The following is a 20,961-nucleotide window of genomic DNA, read 5'->3' as shown; positions in this document are numbered from 1 at the left end:
ATAGAAATTTATAAAATCTTGAGGGGTATAGATAAGGTGAATGGCAAGTATCTTTTCTCTAGGGTGGAGGATTTCAAGATTGGGCAATATTTTTAAGATGAGATGAGAAAGATTAAAAAAAAGACATCAGGACAATTTTGTTTACATAGAGAGTAGTTCATGTGTGGAATTAACTTGCAGAGGAAGTGGTTGATGTGGGTACCATCACAAAGTTCTAAAAAAACATTTAGGTAAGTACAAGTTGTTCTGCTATAACACATATTTTGTTAATGTGAATTTACTGTAATGCGATTGATGAATTGAGGACGCAGTTTCTGAAGCACGAACTTTTAAGACGCGTGTTTGCTGTAACATGATTACACTACCAACACTTTCAGCGCTGATTCTAAAGTGCAATTTTTCTATCATATGAGGTTGCACAAGAACGCAACCATTGCATTATAAAAGAACTGACTGTACATGAATTAAAAAAACATTTGGAGAGATATGGGGCAAGCATAGGCAGGCGGGACCAGTTTAGTTTAGGGTTATGGTCAGCATTGATTGGTGGGACCAAAAGGTCTATTTCCATGCTGTATGACTCTATAGTAGTCCAGTGCAGATGATAGCAAGGTGGTGGAGGAGGGGTAGCAGCACAGGTGACATTGGTGAGCTGGCACAGGGCTCAGGACTTTCTTTCAGTTATATCTTTTGCCCTTATTCTTAAACTATTCAAAATGAAACCAAATTATGGTGACTTTTGAAGCATTTCACTGTATTTTACAGTATTACTCTCTGTAAAATGCAAGTGACAATAAACATATAATTCATTCATTCATCATTCATTCTCTAGATGCCATCAAATTTCCCATCACACAATGTGGCTCGATTGTAGAGTTCTGGTCCTCTTAAATCTTCAATTTTCCCTGACTTTCTTGTTCTGCTAGCCTTTTTTAGTATTTTTTTTTTAATTGCTCATTTTCAACGTAAATAAATGCTGTGGCGTTCCCAATTCTGAAGCCCCAGTCTAAATTTATTTTCTCAATGTTCCCAAATGGTTCCATTTCATGGAACCAAGGTAGCTATAAAGTGGGATGAAAACTCGCTTCCACACTCTAGTTTCTTTTAAGTCTTTCCTCCTGCTTCATTCTTTTACTCTTATATCCTTAGGGATCACTAAATTTACCTTTTAGAACCTCTTCATAATACTGTTTTGGGATGTGGGCATCACTGGTAAGGCAAGCATTTTTTTTGCCCATCTCTTGAACAGAGTAGCTGGCTGATTGCAATTAACAGCCAACTACATTATTGTGGATCTGAAGTCAAAAGTAGGCCAAACCAAGGAAGGATGCCAGATTTCCTTGACGAAAAGACACTAATGAACCAGGGATGTTCTTTTTCCAGCAATTAATGATAGTTATCATTACACTTTTTCTTTTTCCAGGTTTTATTAATTTAGTTTAAATTCCACTACTTACCGTGATAATATTGGAACTCCTGATCCCATAGTATTAGCCTGGGCCTCAAGCCAGTGTAATTGTCACTGCACAACCTCTCTTCCCTTCAGTTAGTTGCTTCTTATAGAGCCTTTTGTCTTGAGTTGGCTGTATTTTCTAAGAGGGACTAGCTTTTCTCTCTTTTCATACTCATCCCCCAACATTTCTTAGCAGCATCTGAATAAGGTTTTGCCTTCAGCATGCTGAGCCCTCCTTTTTTTCTGCTTCGAAGGCTGCTGCTGTTTCTCTCTCTTGATAATCATGACTGTGCCGCTGACTGTCTTTTCTTCTAAATTTGTTTTGGGACTGTAGCAACTTTGCCAAATTCTTCAAAACTTGTTGGTTGTATCGCCTGGAAGGACAATGGCAGCACCTTGGACTTCCCCTTCAAATCAGTCAGCATCCTCATTTGGAAATATACTGCTACTCCTGAATCAGTCCTGAACACTGCCTAGCAGCACCACATGAGTTCCTTCACAACACACAGTTCAGTGGTTTGGGTAAATTACACACCGTCATTTCTTCAGGGACAATTAGAATTGGGCCAGCAACATCCACATTCTGTGAGTAAATAAAAATAATTTAAAATCTTTGTTCTCATTTTAGGATTGTACCTCGATGATCTGTATTTACCCATGAGATACATTTATGTGGATGGATTTCTTAATTCCACTTCTGTCAGCTAAAAGGTAAAAACCGGGTAAAGTCACCATCGTCTTCCCAGACCCGAGGCTATATTGGTTGATTCTCATTCTGGGATTGGACACAGTCTGCCCAGGGCAGTTTTGAGTGCTCAGCTTTAACATGCATATCAAAGTGTGAGAAGATTTGTAGCTCAGGTTGAGGTTTTGGATCCTAGGACAAGCCAAACAAAGACACGCATGAGAATTCCTAGAAGTGTGGCATTCCAACTGGAACTCTATCAACAAATACATCGAGTTAGACCCCCATCTACCACCCCCTGAGAAAAGGAACAGGAAGTGACTTCACAACAGCAAATAACATCACCACAGGAAATGACATTTTTGCTTTTGTTTGAGTTTTTTTTGTATTGGATAAGAACAGCTTATAAGACCACTGATAAGACCAATTTGATGATCCCATTATGAACAGGCTCTGTCACAGAAAATCACAATAATTATTTTCCCATGGTATGTACTGACAGAACACACTGCCAGTATTGTTCACTGCAGTGAAATGCATAATCTGAAAATAAAAGAAATCTGCACGACACTTGTTATAAAACTTGATATTCATCCTATAGTTTGATACTTGTGAATTACTTTGAAAAAACAAATAAGATGTACATCAGAAATAAATTTTGAACAATTTTTATTTTCATTTTTTCAAATATTTATAAACTTTGTGTAATTATCTTAAACTGTTATGGTCACACCATCCTGCAGAAACATGGATCTGTTATCACCTTTTAACACAAAAGGACATTATATAGCATTTTCTGCTCCTGATGTATAACAATATTCATTCATTAAGTCCTTAACTGTCACCTTGCAATCATAATCACACAAATTCAATAAATGTTTCTCTTACTGACAAAATAAAACATTTGACAACTTGGCCATGACCATTTTAACAAAGACAATAATAGACGTGAAAGCCACAACAACAATATGAGTAAGCTCTGGCATTCATACAGCAGATAATAGGCAAGAGGAGAGTACATCCCCCACAGTTTGGTTGAAAGCTGTATTTTTAAAATTTTCAGAAACACTAAATGTTGTAAAAAATTATGATATTTCTTATATAATCCTTTCAATTCCAAACACACAAAAGACATTAATCCCGACATTATATGTGATTTATTCTGTCAGACTGTATACATGTTAGGACCATTGTGCAACTTTTGACATTGAAAGTATGTTGAAAACATGTTTTTGACAACTGTCAGATTAAACTACTGAATTATTTATTTTAATTTTACTTTAACAATATTAAGTAGCCCGTTTATGATAACAAAAAAAGTTTAAATCTCCACTTCCATTATAAAATTACCCTTTGCTGTTGAAATACTTTTCTTAAAAAGTTAAACATTTGCTTGGTTTCCCATTCCAAATAATGTTTAATTTCTTGGAGTAAATTCTGATCAGGAGAAATGATAAAAGTCATGACATTCAGAGGGTTAGAACACTGCCACATGCAATGAAAAAGTGAATGAATTATTTGGATAATTCCTTGTAAAGGGAAGAATACTAGTGGGCACTGAGCAATTGAGTGAGAATAAGCAAAATGTGGACAAAACAAATCGCAGAGTGGACAAAGGAAACTATTTCTGCACTGTAACATTGCATAATGATGAATAGATTCCAATATTGTTTACTATACTGTCACATTACCTTTACAAATTATAGAACGGACTCAAAAAAACTATCAAGATGAAATTTTACTATAACTCATTCACACGATGCGGATATCACTTGCTGGGCTAGCATTTATTGTCCACCCAGCGGAGTTTCAAATTGGAATAATCGAACATGTGTATTGAGAGGTGCTTAATAATAGCCCCCAGCCTTCAATAAACTCATACCAGCTTTTCCCTGAAGAAATTAAGAGACTACCTTCTCCTTTCTTCCACCTCCTCTGCAATAACTGTAAGGAAGTCAGACATTCAATACATTTTCATGTCATGTTGAATCACTGAGAAGCATTACACATGTAAGGCAGCAAATAGGTCAATTTTTGATGGTTAATATCATCACACATTAAACAAATCAAAAATATAATATTGCATCTTTACAAAAAAACAAGAAAATGTAAATGAAAGACTTGCATTCATATAAAGCTTTTCATGATCACCAATGTTTCAAAGCACTTTCCAGCTAAAAAAGTAAGGAGAATACTTTTTTACATTGTTACTATATTTACTATGCAAGCAATAAATATGCCAACACTTCACAAATTGTATTTACAAAGTAAACAAAGTTACAATTGAGCACTATTTTACTTTCCAGCATTATGACATTCAAAAATTCAATACTGCAAGATAGTTATATAGCTTTTTGTGTAATAATTATAAGAGCCTGCTTTATATAAAATGTAGAAAACGTAAAACTAGTATATAATTAGGGCAGTGAACTGAAACCCTGAGGGAATGTTAAGATTTTTTTCTCTACATCAGTGAAAGTTACACCACAGAGAGCTTTGAATTGGTAAGGTGTATAACAATAGTGGCACAAGTGAGTGATTGTATAGTAACCAGTATACTAGCTTATCAACCTGACAAAGACCACCTTCCTGCGGAATTAGAATCTACTACTGCACCGACCTTCACAGCCTGACAGTTTGTGAGACATTGGTCAGAAGACCAGAAATGCAAGAATATTTCCAAGTCTCTTGTTTCAGTACAGGATACTTTCTTCCAACTGTGTCAAAGGCTATGGATATATCCATTATGTTCTTCATTCATCTCACGCGAAACAATCACTTGAAAATCAGCAGAGAGGCGTATCGACGATGAAAATAACTTTGAGTGCAGACAAAGCTAAATTCCTGCAGGTCATGGATATATCCATCAGGTCCTTCCCTTCATCTCATATGAAATAACCAATTCAGAAGTAACATTTTGATGATGAAAATAACTTTCAGCGCTGACTCAGCTGAACTCTTACATTGAAGTGAAAGGAAGATGCTCACTGTCGTTGAAATCTTCAACAATACAAGCGTGTGTGTAGTTAATCCTTAGGTGCATATTTCTCCTGTTTCCAGACCAATGATTTCAATGTCATGGCATGTTTTGCCATTTACATATTCACCATTGGATTCATGACTATACAGACCTCCGTGTACTTCTGTAATTGAAGTACCAGTGCAAGAGGTAGAACGCAGGCCCTCTGAATGGGTCAGGCTGTTTCCAAACTGAATGTTGTACTGCATCCAGTGACGTCTTAAAATAGTTTGAACCTGTCAGAAGAAAAGCAAGACTCCTACATCATTCCTCTTGCATTAGCTTTTGCTATGACATCTCATCTCAATCTTTACAGGATAAATCGGAGTTGGTAATTCTATTTATTTCAGTTTGGAACCGATCGCTTCAGAGGCTCACTTCATTTCACGGCTACAGCCATCAATATTATCTCGAGAATGATCCTCTAATATTAAGAAGTTATTACACCGTCAGGCAGTACACTTTGAATCTCCATAATAGCTGATGTGTCTTTATTTTCTTTTATGTAATGGTAAATATTGATATCCTAAACTGAATGTCATACTCTGCCATAGTACAAACTCTAGAATTAAAATGGGGTTTTAAAGCAAACTTTTCTCCTTGCTGCATTTGTGGAAAGGACAACAGAATTAACATTTAGAGTCCAATATGTTTCCTCTGAAAAATAGTCACATCAGACTTGAAATATTAATGCTGTTTATCTCTCCATAGATGCTTCCAGACCTGCTGAGTTTCTTCAGCACTTTCTGTATTTGTTTCAGATTTCCAGCATCTACAGTATGCCATCTTACTTCTTTATGAAAAAGAGAGTATATAAATGATTACCAAAACTGCTTCCAGATGCAAAAGCCTTCAAAATTACACAGCCAGATATGATAATTATTAATAAACAAGAAAGATGCTTAGAAAATGAAGGGAAATTTTAGGTTAAGATTTACTTTGACAGAAATTACAGTTCTTTTGAAATTGTATGGCTGTTTTTAGTAATATCTTTAGCTTTGTAAACATGTTGATGTTAGTTCATCCGATACTATTGACTGGGCTGTACTTGGAATTGTAAGGTGAAAGATGCCAATTAAGTTACTTTTATCAGTATTTCTGTTCCTCAAAGTGATAAAATTATGAGCACATTTTATGTTTCCAAATTAGTGTCAAAATCAGAACACTTACAGGTCAGTTATAGCATGCTCCATTTATTGGAACAAGTGTACATGAAAAGACAACAACTATGGTGTTTCTATAGAAATTGCTCAATTACTACTGAGCAATCCAAATTTTTCCAGTGGATTGATAATGCCATGCACAATTCTTTCCTTCTGAAGAATATTTTAAGAAATATTTTTGACAGATGAGCTTAGTCTTTGGAGAAATGGTCTTCACAAATGTCAATTAGTTGGTTGGATACATTGGTTATTATGAAACAGAAGATCTGTGAAAATAAGGCACCCGATGAGCCCAAAGTCTTTCCTAAATTATATTCCTTTAAATAGTTTCTAATGAACTATTAGAACATGCAAAGTACATTACCTCTCCATTGAAGAAGCAGAATATAGTTGCCACCAATAGGCCCTAAAACAAGAAAGATAAAATAATAAGTCAATTATAGGCCAGAGTTTTATCAAAGGTAAATGATCCCACTATCATGACCAAGAGTAGAATCCAAGCTCACACATCTGCGTAGTGAGTCTCAGGGTGGCTGCCGCTGGCTGCTGAGGCTTTGGGGGAAAAGGGTGTCTCCATGCATGGGGCTCATCTGCAGAGGCCAGGTGCAAGCCATAGAATGGCCACTGTTGTACATTAAAAATAGTGCTTTTTCTCCACCTGAGGTTCCATATTATATTATAATGTGGAGGTGCTAGATTTGGACTGGGTTGGACAAAGTTAAAAATAGTGGTTAGCATTGCTGCCTCACAGCACCAGGGACTCAGGTTTGATTCCAACCTCAGGCAAATGTCTGTGTGGAGTTTGCACATTCTCCCCCATATCTGTGTGGGTTTCCTCCAGGTGTTCTGGCTTTCTCCCATAATCCAAAGTTGTGCAGGTTAGGTGAATTGACTATACTAAATTGTCCTTAGCTTTCAAGGATCTGTAGGTTGGGTGCATTAATCATGGGTAAATGTAGGATGGGGGAATGGGTCTGGGTGGGTTACTCTTCGGAAGGTCGGTGTGAACTTGTTGGACCAAAGGGCGTGTTTCCACACTCTAGGGATTCTCAAAGGCAAGCTAATTTTTTTTACTTATTATGCTGGGGTCAGGAAGACAAGCCCTGAAAACTGGTAAGTGGGGGGTGGCAGTGTTGAGTATAGGGCATCTTTCAGTGCAGTTCATCATTGTTGTTGTGGGGCTCATCTGCAGAGGCCAGGTGCAAGCCATAGAATGGCCACTGCTTTACATTTAAAATAGTGCTTTTTCTCACCTGATATTCCATATTTATATTATAATGTGGAGGTGCTGGAGTTGGACTGGGTTGGACAAAGTTAAAAATCACACAAAACCAGGTTATAGTCCAACAGATTTATTTAGAAGCACTAGCTTTCAGAGAGCTGTTGCTTCATCAGGTAACTAGTGGAGCAGGATCATAAGACATAGAATTTATAGCAAAAGATTATAGTGTCATGCAACTGAAACGATGTCTTGAACAAGATTTAACAGCAATCAAGGTTTGTTCAAAAAATTGCTTCAGATGCATGACACTGTAATCTTTTGTGATACATTCTGTGTGTTATGATCCTGCTCCACAGTTACCTGATGAAGGAGCAGTGCTCCGAAAGCTAGTACTTCCAAATAAACCTATTGGACTGCAACCTGGTGTTGTGTGATTTTTAACTGTATTTATATAAACCAGCAGAAGGAGTCTGCTACAATGACATAGTAAAGGATCCACATTTAACAGCGAGTGCAGTTCTAATTCTAATTATTTCTTGCTGAAAATATAACTCTTTCTGTTCCAAGACGTTGACAGCCACAGAGAAGGGTGTCTTCACCAGTAAGAAGATGACAGTTTTACCATGCAATCACCAACACCTCTGGGTAAAATGCTGATGGAAGCAGAAATGGTCAAGAATAGGTCACTTAAAAGGCTTAAATAACCTCAATTTTGGCAGACCTATAGTGGGTTTGTCAGGTGGAAATGCGTTTGAGGATATCCACATTACATCTCTGTCACCAGGCACATGTTCCATTCGATATCTTGGCCAGGTGCCATAGAATATGCCTGCCAATATCTTGACAGTTTTATGGAAAGCAGATGTAAATGAGGGAAACATACCCTTTCAGGACTTCTCTGCATTTGCATTGTTTGAATGTGGTTAGCGATGCTTAGCCTTTACTGGTCAGCAGATAGATTCGATGCAAGCATTCACAACGTGAGGCCTTACACAGGATAAATAAAAAGGGGGCAGTGACTGTGTACCCACATAAGAATTAAGTGACCAGTTAAATGTGTAATGGGATGGTAGATGGAGTTTATTGATAACGTGATGTTAACATGTAACTTTGTATTTGTTGTCTTGAACCTATTAACGATAGCAATGTTTTGTATCTTGTAATTAGCAAGATCTGCTTGATCGTAAATATGACAGATACAAAACATCACTACCATTAATAGGTTCAAGACAATAAATACAAAATTACATGTTAACATAACTTTACCAATAAACTCCATCAGAAAAAGATGCTTCACAGAGCAAGGCATTTTAAAATCGTGCTCAGCTGCATCAAGTAGAGCATTATTTGCTTCTGGGAGTTGCAAATTTCAAATTACAGTAAACTGTACTTTGTGGTGATGATACAGCTTTAAGAAATGTATTTTGTCCTGTTTTATTTTATGAAGAGAGGTTGAGACAGACGCAATGAGCGGTCTGTGTCAAGCCAATAAAGGAAACAGCTTGTGAGGCCTTGGATGTTTTTCTTTAAAGTTGGAACAATAGAAGCAACCTGAATGGGTGGGGTCAAACTCCCAAAGAACGAGAATATCAGTATATCTTTGAGCAGTTGTTGGGTTTGTGAAAGCTGCCACTTCTCTCTTCTTTCCTATAGCTAAAAGCTGGAATTCTCTCTCTCTCGCTGAAGGTTTTCTCTTCATATTCTTTCCTCCTGGACTAGAGAATTACACATGAGACAATCTATTTTACTGAATTTGCTTTGCCAAGGGTGTGTTTATGAGTTGTTATTATATTGGAACAGTTGCTGTTTAGCAGTTACATATTCTATTATTTTGTTAGATTTTCCAGTCGAGTTAAGTTACTCCAGTCCTTCTTTCTTTTATATGCAATTTAACTATTGTGCATGAATAAAGCATGTTTTGCTTCAAACACTGGTAGTTTGATCAACTGAAATGCATTTAGAATGTAACACCTACCATTTGGCTTTGAAACAAGAAAAGGTTATGGCTTAGGTTATCTCCTTAACATACTTTGAGAGGGTTTAGTCTGATGCATTACAACTTGAACTGAAAATCTGCCAGAAGCAGTCTGAAATATTCACATGAACGTATATATAGCTTGAGGCTTAATGGAAACCAGTTGTACTATTTGATTAGGCAGCATCCAATGAAACTATTTAACTGTTTGAGAAGTATGTCAATATTCTAGCACAGTACAAAATTACCAATACTTTTGTTTTCCCCTCACCTCTATGTGTAGGATGTATTTTAGCATTATTTTAACTTGACAAAAACATAGACAGTTTAAAGCTGACTTTATTAATTCTTTCTTATTTAGACATTGACAAGTGCCTTATCTTTCTGCTGTAAATGAAGATATTACACTCAAAGGGAAACTCTCAACCTCTATTAAAGGGAAAGAAAATGTTGATGCTTCTCAAACAGTTAAGTCATTTCACTGAAATGCCTTCATTTCTTAATCTATGTACAACGCAAATTACAGGTTAATAATGAAGATTACCTGATAATGCATGAAAATATGCATTACAAACTCATAGATTTCTTCAGCTATTCGGCCTTCTGGCTTCCATGGAACCAGCACAAACTGGATCCCAAGCAGGGGAACTAAAATCAGAGTAGCCCTGACTGCCTTCATATAAAGATTTGACTCTGTCCTGTGTGTGACTTTTAACTTTGTTATAAGGACACGGACAATGTTCAGCAAGAAAAACAAGTTCACCTACAGAAACAAAAATAAGTATCAGTCATTTTCTGTTCTTCTGGAACCATGCTTTCTCATTTGGTTGCTAACTTAACAGTATCTTAATACATATGATAGGCTGTTTCTTCAGTGAACCTTTTAAATTAAATGCAATTAAAATAAAATGTCATTTAAACTTACCAGTAAGGCAGCACAAATAGGGCCATGAATTATGTACACCAAATGTGTTTCTGAACTTATCCAGCAACTGTACAAGAGACAACATTTAAAGAATAAATTGACTGCTATTTTAAATAACTATAAAGCATGAGATTTTTTGCGCAAATTTAAATGTATTATAAAGAAAGAGAAAGGGAAGGTTCACACAAATTAATCACTTACTTATCATTGTAATATAAGCTTCTGGCTACTGCATGGATTGTGGCTGGAATAAGTGGGAAACCTGCAAAGAAGAGCATTAATTTGGGCAATTCTGTTGCTCACATTGTCAATGTTTGGCTGTAATGCAGATTGTTTTTGGTAATCCTGTTCCGCGCAAGTTGTAATCGGCAGACTGCTGTTTCCTCTGCCTAATGTAAAGTTAATAGAGCACTGTCCAACTCATTAACCTTCAGAATTGGCACTGGATACAATGACAGTGTTTCCATAGAAACAGCTCATGACCCATTTCCTTGAATGTGGTACGGATATCAATAAGAAAACTGAACATTTTGTTATGCAGTTTGCTTAAATAGGCATTGTTGGGTTGTTTCTGAGGTTTTCAGTCAGCTTTGATTCCAGGTACAGCTGACAAAATCTCTGATAAGGTGGCAATTGGTTATAACACATTCTAAATGGATTTATGTCTGTTGCAGACAAGTAAAAATTGGCCAAGAAGTGGTGGGTAATGAGGTATTGTCATATTTCATTCACTGCTATGTCTTCAGCAATCTTCCACCAGCCTTATCATTGCACAGATGAAGTACCAACTCCAGCTGCAGCTTATGTTAGGCAGTAAACCCCTTTAACATCCAAATCCAGATCTTGTGAATGTACAATGGACCTGGTTTGTCATTTTAGGAGAACATTAGATAGACTGTGTGCTCAATGTCAGGTGGTGGCAGCCTTAGGGTGGGCTGCTCTTCTCACTGGTCATCAGGCAAGCCCCTCTGGGATCCCCTGGCCTGGACACTACTACTCTGAGATCCACCCACACACCCCTCCAAACCTCCCAACTCAAGATCAATTACTTTCAGGAATCAACCTTTTGCCAGCACGGGCTTAACCCGACTGTCAAATATTGCAGCAGTTCACTGCTAAAGGGTTCCCCTGGGATTCCACAGCTGGCTACTGAGCCCTCACCTACAAAACAGGCTAGGCCTCCTGCCAAAATTAAAGGGCACCTGGAAATTGGCCTGTGCTAATCCAAGTTGACCCAGGGTGAAAATTTGCCAGACTGTGGTTAGCTGCTAGTTTTATCCAAACATTTTCAACTCAACCTTTAAGCTGAAATGACCTGGGAGGCTCATAAAATAATGGAAGCACAAACTCTCAAATCATGTAGTCACCGTCTCATGTTTTGAGCATGACAGCATTTGCCTTACGTCTTCATTAATTCTTCTCTGCAATAATCTCCTTCCATTGATAGTTCTGAAAAAAACAGGTTTGAAGTACCACTTCCACATGCTAACGACCCTACCTGTTGCTTCACAATCTTTTCATTACAAGCATGAAGGAACCTGTTTCCAATTTTAATATTCACTTTCAGAATGCCAGGCCTTTACTTAATACTGCGAGATCAAAATTCACAAATCACAAACACTCCTGCAACACAAATGCATATGTAAGCTTGTGCTGCATTTGATATAATAAACGGTCTACATTGTCACCACCAAACTGCAGTTTAGAAAATACATACCCCATCCGAGAAGGTAATACCAGAGCAGGTGCTGCTTCTCAGCAAAGACGGCAACGACAATCAATGTATGAAGGTAAATACCTTCACACAACATCCAAAAGTAATTGCAGCCCATTAAGTACAGATGAACGAATTGTGACACTTTACAGCTGACCTGCAAAGAACAAGGATAAGACTTGCACTGTGACTGTGTAGGGGCACCTTAGCGTACAAAAGCTGGATCTGAAATGAGAAGAACTTTCAGAACCAAGGTCAGATTTTGCCCCAGCACTAAATATCAAACAAGCTTACTGAGAGCCATTTTATTCAGCAGAAGCTGCGAGGTTTAGAACCTGTCAGTGCTATTCAAGCAATAATTCTTGCTTTATGATTAGTGAATGTAATACAGTGGGTCATAGTTAATTACACAGTGCCAAAACTGGAAAATGTCATGTAATTAACTAAGCAGTTCAATTAAATGAAGAGGACAACCTGAAAAAACAGCAGCAAAGTTAGCCCGCTGTTTCTCTGCATTCCCTGCAGTGTGCTAACACATTGGAGCAATTGAAGTATCAGTTCAAAGAAAGTTAATCATGGATGATAGAAAAATCGGAAATGTAGTACAAGATAATTATATGCTACAAATATGGCTTGTGCTTATTTCAAACAAGGTTTTGCCAGAAATAGACACAATATAAAGTTAGCTCCGGTTTCCTCCCATAATCCAAACATGCACACGTTAGGTGAAATGGCCATGCTACATTGCCCATAGTGTTCAGGGATGTGTAGGTTAGGGGCATTAGTTAGGGGGAATGGGTCTGGGTGGTTTAGTAATTGGAGGGTCGGTATGGACTTGTTGGGCCGAAGGGCCTGTTTCCACACTGTAGCAAGTCTATGATTCTATTGAAAAGAAAATGCATTGTATTTAAACAATTACAGAAAATATCCAGTGGAATGTTTCCTTTTATTTACCTAATTGTGGAGGTGAGCATCAGAGCCAGGAACAGTAATTGGGGTCCTGTTGCTTTATCTGGCCCAAGCCCCAACTCTACATCGCAAACTAAGCACAAGACACCATGCACATTGAACCACCCAAGCCCTGGGCCCTAATATACTGCCTCATCTGAAGGCCTAGCAAGGTAACTCGGTCGAGACTAACATGCCATCCCCACACCGTTTCCCTGTCTTCTCATGCCACCCCGCAGTAAGCAGGGACAGGTCTCTCAATTTGTCATAAGCCTCAACACTAGCAACCCAGAGGTTGCCACCTAATCAGAGGCTGGCGACATCGGGGTCATTAAGCTTGCCAGTCTGAGCTTACTCTCTCAGGGGAATCCAACAACAAGGTAAGTACTTCTTACACTTCTCTCGTCAGGTGGGTGTCCTGTGGAAAAGGGGGTCAAGGGGATTGTATGCAATGGCAGGGGCTTGTCTGTCAGAGGCTACTTCCTTTCCTCCCACCTCCCCCTCCCCTCCTCTCCTATCCTGTCTTCAACTGGACTAATTAGATAATCGTGAGGGGCATGGATAGGGTTAACAGCAAGGTTGTTTTCTCCAGGGGTATGGGAATCCAAAACTAGAGGCCAGAGCATCAAGGTGACAGCAGAAAGATTTAAAAGGGACCTAAGAGGCACCTTGTTTACACAGAGGGTGGTACGTGTGTGGAATGAGCTGCCACAGGAATTGGTACAATTGCAACATTTAAAAGGCATCTGGATGGATGTATAAGATTAGATTACTTACAGTGTGGAAAAAGGCCCTTCGGCCCAACAAGTTCACACCGACCCATCAAAGCGCAACCCACCTACATTTACCCCTTCACCTAACACTACGGGCAATTTAGCATGGCCAATTCACCTAACCTGCACATTTTTGGACTGTGGGAGGAAACCCATGCAGACACAGGGCGAACGTGCAAACTCCACACAGAGAGTCGCCTGAGGCGGGAATTGATCCTGGGTCTCTGGCGTTGTGAGGCAGCAGCACTAACCACTGTGCCACCGTGCCACCCATAAATAGGAAGGGTTTCGAAGGATATGGGCCAAATGCTGGCAAATTCAATAAGATCAATTTAGGATACCTAGTCAGCGTGGACGAATTGGACTGAAGGGTCTGTTTCCACACTGTACATCTCGATGACTCTATGACACCTCCAGGGATGGTAAAGTCGAACCCGCAGGATTAGACAATTATATATCTTTATCAGTCCAAGATCATTTTAAAAAGTAAATACAAATTCACATTCTCATGAAATTAATTCTGTCAATGCACAACAGCACTTTGCCCATGGACCTGGATTACTTTTGGGAAGGGAAATATTGCTCATATGGTGACATAACAAACGCATTTTTATAATCAATATTTTCCATTACTGTTAGTCACTTTTTGATTTGTTTTGAATTTATCTTCCTGTCGTTCAGCAGAATCTTTTGCTTTCACTGCTTGTGAGCTTGGAGATAATTAATTTTGTGGATAGGGTCCTGTTGGACACCACTTTGTTTCCAGCTCCACCAGAATTAAGATCCAGGAAGGCAAGCCCCAAGTTTCCACTCCACCACTAATTGGGGTGATTTGTAGCCAATTAGTGACCACTGAAGGGGCTTCATCCCACAACAACTGTCATTAACCCAGACGCAAGTGGGCCTGTTATCATTCAGGCTATTAATCACCTCAAACACGGAAATAAATCCCTTGATCTAAGGCAATTGGAGTGACTCAAAAAAGAGAATTGGATATGGCCTTGCAGAGATATTGGAAAAGTGAGCAAGTGGGACTAATTGGGGAGTTATTTTTGAGAGCTGACATTGATATTTTGGGCTGATTGGCTTCATACTATGCTTTAACATTCCATTGGCTCAATTTGTAGTCAGGTTTGTGGAACTTGAAATGACTAATTTCGAATAGCAAAAAGACAAACATCACTGAAAGTACTTGAATCTCAATAAACATTTACTTAGGAAGAATATTATTTTCTCAGAAAGATATCATATATCAGAAATATATCAATAGTCATTATCAAGCGAAGAGCAGAAAATGATTTGAAAAACAGTTCTGTGAATAATAGTTCATCGACTGAATACAGTACACAATAATTTTCATATGTGGCTAAAAAATATTTTAGCTATCTGAAAATCTGTTTGAATGTTGTTTCAAACTGGTGACTACAAAAGAGGCTAGATATTAAAAAGAGCTTTTGATCAAGTGGAGAAAACAGTGAAAAGCAGTGAGTAGTGAATGAATTCGCTCCTGTATCTGGGATTAAAAATTGACGGCAAGTGATAGCCCTTGATGTTGCGCCGAACTGTGAACTAATCTAAGCTCATCCCCTACACTATCCCATCATCATCCATGTGCTTATCCAAGGATTGTTTAAATCTCCCTAATGTGGTGAGTTAACTTTATTGGCAGGCAGGGCATTCCATGCCCTTATCACTCTCCGAGTAAAGAACCTGCCTATCGACATCTGTCTTAAATCTATCACCCCTCAATCTGCATCTATAACCCCTCGTACAAGCTGACATCATCAACCTAAGAAAACGGCTCACTGTCTACCCTATCTAATCCTCTTATCATCTTGTATGTCTCTATCAAATCCCTTCTTAGCTTCCTTTTCTTCAATGAGAACAGTCCCAAGTCTCTCAGCTTTTCCTCAGAAGACCTTCCCTCCAGACCACGCAACATCCTGGTAAATCTCCTCTGCACCTTTTCCAATGCTTCCTGTAATGGGTTGACCAGAACTGTACACAATATTCCAAGTGTACCGCACTAGCATTTTGTATCATTGCAGCATGACATTACTGCTCTGGAACTCAATCCCTCTACAATAAAACCGAGCACACTGTATGCCTTCTTAACAGCACTATCAACCTGGATGGCAACTTTCAGGGATCTATGTACATGGACTCCAAGATCCCTCTGCACATCCACACTTCCAAGAATCTTTCCATTGACCTAGTATTCTGATTTCCTGTTATTCTTCCCAAAGTGAATCACCTCACATTTATCTGCATTAAACTCCATTTGCCACCTCTTAGCCCAATTCTGCAGTTTATCCAAGTCCCCCTGCAACCAGTAACATTCTTCCACACTGTCCACTACTTCACTGACTTTAGTGTCATCTGCAAACCTACTAACCCATCCACCTATGCCTGTGTGGATTTATAAAAATGAAAAACAGCAGTTGTCCCAAAACAGACCCTTGTGGCACACCACTAGTAACCAGACTCCAGGCTGAATATTTTCCATCAACCACCACTCGCTGCCTTCTTACAGAAAGCCACTTTCTAATCCAAACTGCTAACTAACCCTCAATCCCATGCCTCTGCATTTTCTCCAAAAGCCTACCATGTGGAACCTTATCAAAGGCTTTACTGAAGTCCATATACACCATGTCAACTGCCCTACCCTCATCCACATGCTTGGTCACCTTCTCAAAAAACTTGGTAAGGTTTGTGAGAAATGGCCTGCCCTTGACAAAATCATGTTGACTATCTATAATCAAATTGTTGCTTGCTGGATAATTATAAATCCTATCTCTTATAATCCTTGCCATAACTTTTCCTACAACAGACATAAGGCTCACTGGTCTATAATTACCTGGGTCATCTCTACCACCCTTCTTGAATAGGGGCACAACATTTGCAATCCTCCAGTCCTCTGGCACTAAACCTGTGGACAATGATGACTCAAAGATCAAGGCCAAAGGCTCCAGCATCTCCTCCCAAGCTTCCCAGAGAATCCTCGGTTAAATCCCATCTGGCCCAGGGGACTTGTCCACTTTCACTCCTTCTAGAATTGATAACACCTTTTCCTTACTAACTTCAATCCTTTCTTGTCTAATATCTCATATCTCATTCTTCTCCTCTCCAATATTCTCCTCTTCCTGAGTGAAAACAGATGAGAAATATTCATTTAGCACCTCTCCGATCTCCACAGGGTCCACACACAACTTCCCACTTCTGTCTTTGACTGGTCCTATTCCTACCTTAGTCATCCTTTCATTCCTCATACACCTATAGAAAGCTTTAGGGTTCTCCTTTATTCTACCTGCTAAAGAGTGCTCATGTCCTCTCCTTGCTCTTCTTAACTCTCTCTTTAAATCTTTCCTCGCTAATCTGTATCTCTCCATCGCCTCACCTGAACCATCTCGTCTCATCGTCACATAAGCCTCCTTCTTCTGCAATTCCTGTGGTAAACTGTTATACTATCCTTGACTAATAACGCCACACCTCCTCCTCTTTTACTACCTTCCCTGTTCTTAATGAAAGATCTAAATCCTGGAACCTGCAACATCCATTCCTGACCCTGCTCTATCCATGTCTCCAAAATGGCCACAACATTGAAGTCCCAGATACCTAACCATGCTGCAAGCTCACCTACCTTATTTCAGATACTTTTGGCGCTGAAGTAGACACACTTCAAACCAGCCTGGTGTCTGCCAGCACATTCCTGTGACTGTGAAATCCAGTCCATGCCTTCCCTACTCTCATCCTCCTGTGCACTGGAACTACACCTCAGGTTCCCATCCCCCTGCTGAGGTAGTTTAAACCCACCCAAACAGCACCAGCAAATTTTCCACCCAGGATATTAATACCCCTCTGGTTCAAGTGAAGACCACCTTCCCCAGAATGAGCCCCAATGTTTTTATCAGTAGCCACTCTCAGCACAGTGTTGAATACTGATCTCAACCTTGATTGCAGATATGGTTCAATTGAGAGAAAATGCTCTCTTCCGAAGTAAATGTTTACTGAGTTTGCTATTCTTTTAGAGGTGATCATTTTGTCCCAATCTGAAAGTAACAATTCAATAGAGGTGAGCATTTCTGCATGATATATCACACTGAATGGCTGAATCATACAAAGCAAAAGATAGTCAGGGGAGAACTTTATAAATTGTTGGATAGGCGTCAACTGAAAGTACTGTGGACAATTTAGGACTCCTCACTTCAGAAAAGAAGGACAGACCTCAGAAACAGTACCAATGATATTTGAAAGAATGTTATCAGCAATTCAGAACTTCAAATATGAGAAGAGATTGTAAATTGAAACAGAAAAAGTTAAGAGAAAATATAATGGAGATGTTCAAAATGGTGAGAGATTTTAATAAAGCTAAATAGGAAAAAATAACATTCCTCCTGGTGAGCAGGCCAATACCAGAGGCCATAGTTTCAAATCCCCTTCAGGAACCAGAGTGGAGGACATGCTCCTGTCTATCAATGGCACTGAGGTGGGGATGGTTGAGAACTTAAAGTTCTGAGGAGTAAACATCACCAATAATCTATCCTGGTTCACCCATCATAATGCTACAGTCAAGAAAGCACACCAATGCCTCGACTTCCTCAGAAGGCTAAGAAAATCCGGTATGTCCACAATGAGTCTTAACAATTTTTATAGACGCACCATAGAAAGTGTCTTATCCGGAAGCATGACAACCGGTCTGCCCAAGACCTCAAGAAATTATGGAGAGTCATGAACACAGCTCATAAACCAGCCTTCTATCCATTGATCTGTCTACACTACCCACTGCCTCAGGGAGGCAGAAAGATGGCAGAAAGGTACAGGGTGGAGAACCTGCTCATCCCAACTTCCCCAAACTGAGTTCAAGCTGGAGAGGCTCAAAGATGGTCTTGGGCAGGGAGGGATGAAGTCAGCCTTCCTGTCCAGAAGGCCAATTGAAGCCCGGTATCTCTTCAGCAGAAACGGGCTAAGCCATTTCAGCAAGCCACTTGGTAGCTATTCCAGCATCCTGGTGGGGAAAACCCACATTCTTGAGCATCCTGAATCCCATGAAGGCCCCCATGGGCTGAAATAATAAGACCCTTGGAAACCATTCCCCTGACTGTGACAGTCACCCATCTCTGGGTCTCATTGTGACCCAGCTTACTGGCCAGAGCAATGCTGTGTTACTCACGTTGGTCTGAGATCATCAGTGGCGATCCTTCTACCAGGCCTCAGTGCAGATTGGTAATGGCCACAGTTCCCAATGTTGTACTGGAAACTGTTGGTCCACTGCTTAGCCAGTAAGTATCAGAGGTAGGACCTCTATCTATCTGATAAGAAACTGCCTCAGCAAAGGTAGGAACCCCAACTACAGCTGTCAAATGCAACCCCAAACATGGTTTCTGGAACCACCAAAATCAACACAGCCTATGATTCTATTTCTTTCTTTTCTTAGCTAGAAATATATCTGTAGATTACAACTGATCCATTCTATAAATATGGACATTTATTTGATTGAAGAAACCAGGTATTTTTTTTTAGCAGGTATTCTTCTTCATGGCAATTGTGTCAGTGTTTATTCACTTTTGAGAAACTAGGGACAGATCTCTCACCTTTGGACAGAAAGTGGGACTTGACAGGGAAAAAGATTTTTCTCATTTCATACATGATGTTCTTAGGGGGTCACTGGGTTTTTCCATTTGACTTTTCACTTAATCGGGACTTCCTGTGCGGTGCCTCTTACCGAATGAGAGGGAGGCCGGGCTGATTTTCAGTGCTCTTAAAATGAAGGGCTCTAGCCCAAAATGTTGATTCTCCTGCTCCTCTAATACTGCCTGACCTGCTGTGCTTTTCCAGCACCCTACTCTCGACTCTGATCTCCAGCACTTGCAGTCCTCACTTTCTCCTAGTTAATTTTAAGTGGTGTCACCCCGTAGGAGTGGACGTACTAGTGGGCTGACAAGAAGATCATCACTCTATTCCTGTTATTGTTGGATCTACATCATTTTGTAGCAGGCTTGAAAATAGGTGAATACTGCTCCAACTTAAAACAGATGGCAGCCTTCTTAAATATCTAAATTTACTCCCTCTCCTTGGTGGAGAAAAATCTTTGGTTATTAATGGACAGAGTGCACATCGTTTTGATTGGTCAAACCAGCAATCCTCAAAGTATCACAGATGGCTGATTACAATGGGTAAGTCGCTTTTGATGGAGGCCGATATATAATACTCACAGTCTTCCCCTGGAAGCCCATTCCCCTCTGTTTACCAACATAAAACTGCTGGGCTCCACAACAGAGTCACTGGATCTTTAGTCCTCACCAGTCAAGTAACAACTAAAAATATGTGAGCTGTTCAGCAGCAATACAGAAAAACCAGCTACTAAATGGCATCAAACTCATCAAAATCAACCCTTTACACTTCCCCTTAGGCATTAATGCCTCATTGAAAAGCTTAAGGAATTGAATACACTCAAAACACTCTTCAGGTGTTCCCTTCACCCAGGTATTAAATTCATTCTACAGTTCACCACAATAATTAAATAAATACTCACTGGATTACTTTCAACAAGTTTCTGATTATTTGCAACGGCTGTTAGCCAGATGATGGTGATGATGGAATTACAAACAAACGAGAAGAATAGATTTTTATGAAGTGTTATCCTCTGGCAACTTAAACTCCTATAAGAGAAGAACAGAAAGAAATAAATTGCTTTCCTGGGTCATAAAGAACTCATGTCAAACAATGCCTGTTCTTCAATATTAAATTGTTCATAATGCACTCAGGCTAACAGAAGCTGATACATAACTTACAATTCAGACATATTTCTGTCCAAGTTTATTCTAACATCAAAAGGACCAAACTGCCACTAAGAACATCAAACCCTAATCTTTGAACACATCCTTTGGTGCAGTTATTCATTCATGCTGAATCCATTGGCGAGCAAGCTCAGTGTTGGCTTTTACCCTGAGCTGAAGGTCAGATACTGTATTCTATCCATCACTGAAGTAAAATATTGCTGTTTCCATGATAATTCTTCCCTCTGGCTTAATCTCATCTCAATGCTGCCGAACCGTTTATCCATGTTCTGCTCTCTTCAACCTTG

At 39.4% G+C, this 20,961-nt stretch overlaps 1 protein-coding gene across 2 annotated transcripts in view; it reads right to left on the bottom strand.

Moving 5' to 3' along the window:
• Positions 1-2,822: 2,822 nt before the first annotated feature.
• LOC122551476 (calcitonin gene-related peptide type 1 receptor-like) overlaps positions 2,823-20,961 on the bottom strand; it is an 81,109-nt gene continuing 62,970 nt past the window's right edge. Inside the window, exons 7-13 of one of the 2 annotated variants that reach the window (XM_043693436.1) lie at positions 20,410-20,536; positions 12,160-12,313; positions 10,644-10,704; positions 10,443-10,509; positions 10,062-10,280; positions 6,685-6,726; positions 2,823-5,393 (exon numbers count right to left, since the gene is read on the bottom strand). In XM_043693436.1, coding sequence (XP_043549371.1) covers positions 5,172-5,393; positions 6,685-6,726; positions 10,062-10,280; positions 10,443-10,509; positions 10,644-10,704; positions 12,160-12,313; positions 20,410-20,536 — 892 coding nt within the window. In that variant the 3' untranslated portion in view covers positions 2,823-5,171. The other variant, XM_043693437.1, reaches the window with a different exon arrangement.

The sequence above is a fragment of the Chiloscyllium plagiosum genome, chromosome 7 (genome assembly GCF_004010195.1).
Source record: "Chiloscyllium plagiosum isolate BGI_BamShark_2017 chromosome 7, ASM401019v2, whole genome shotgun sequence".
Lineage (NCBI taxonomy): Eukaryota > Metazoa > Chordata > Chondrichthyes > Orectolobiformes > Hemiscylliidae > Chiloscyllium > Chiloscyllium plagiosum.
The sequence above is the reverse complement of the archived record's forward strand: the minus strand, read 5'-3'. Positions and strand labels throughout refer to the sequence as shown.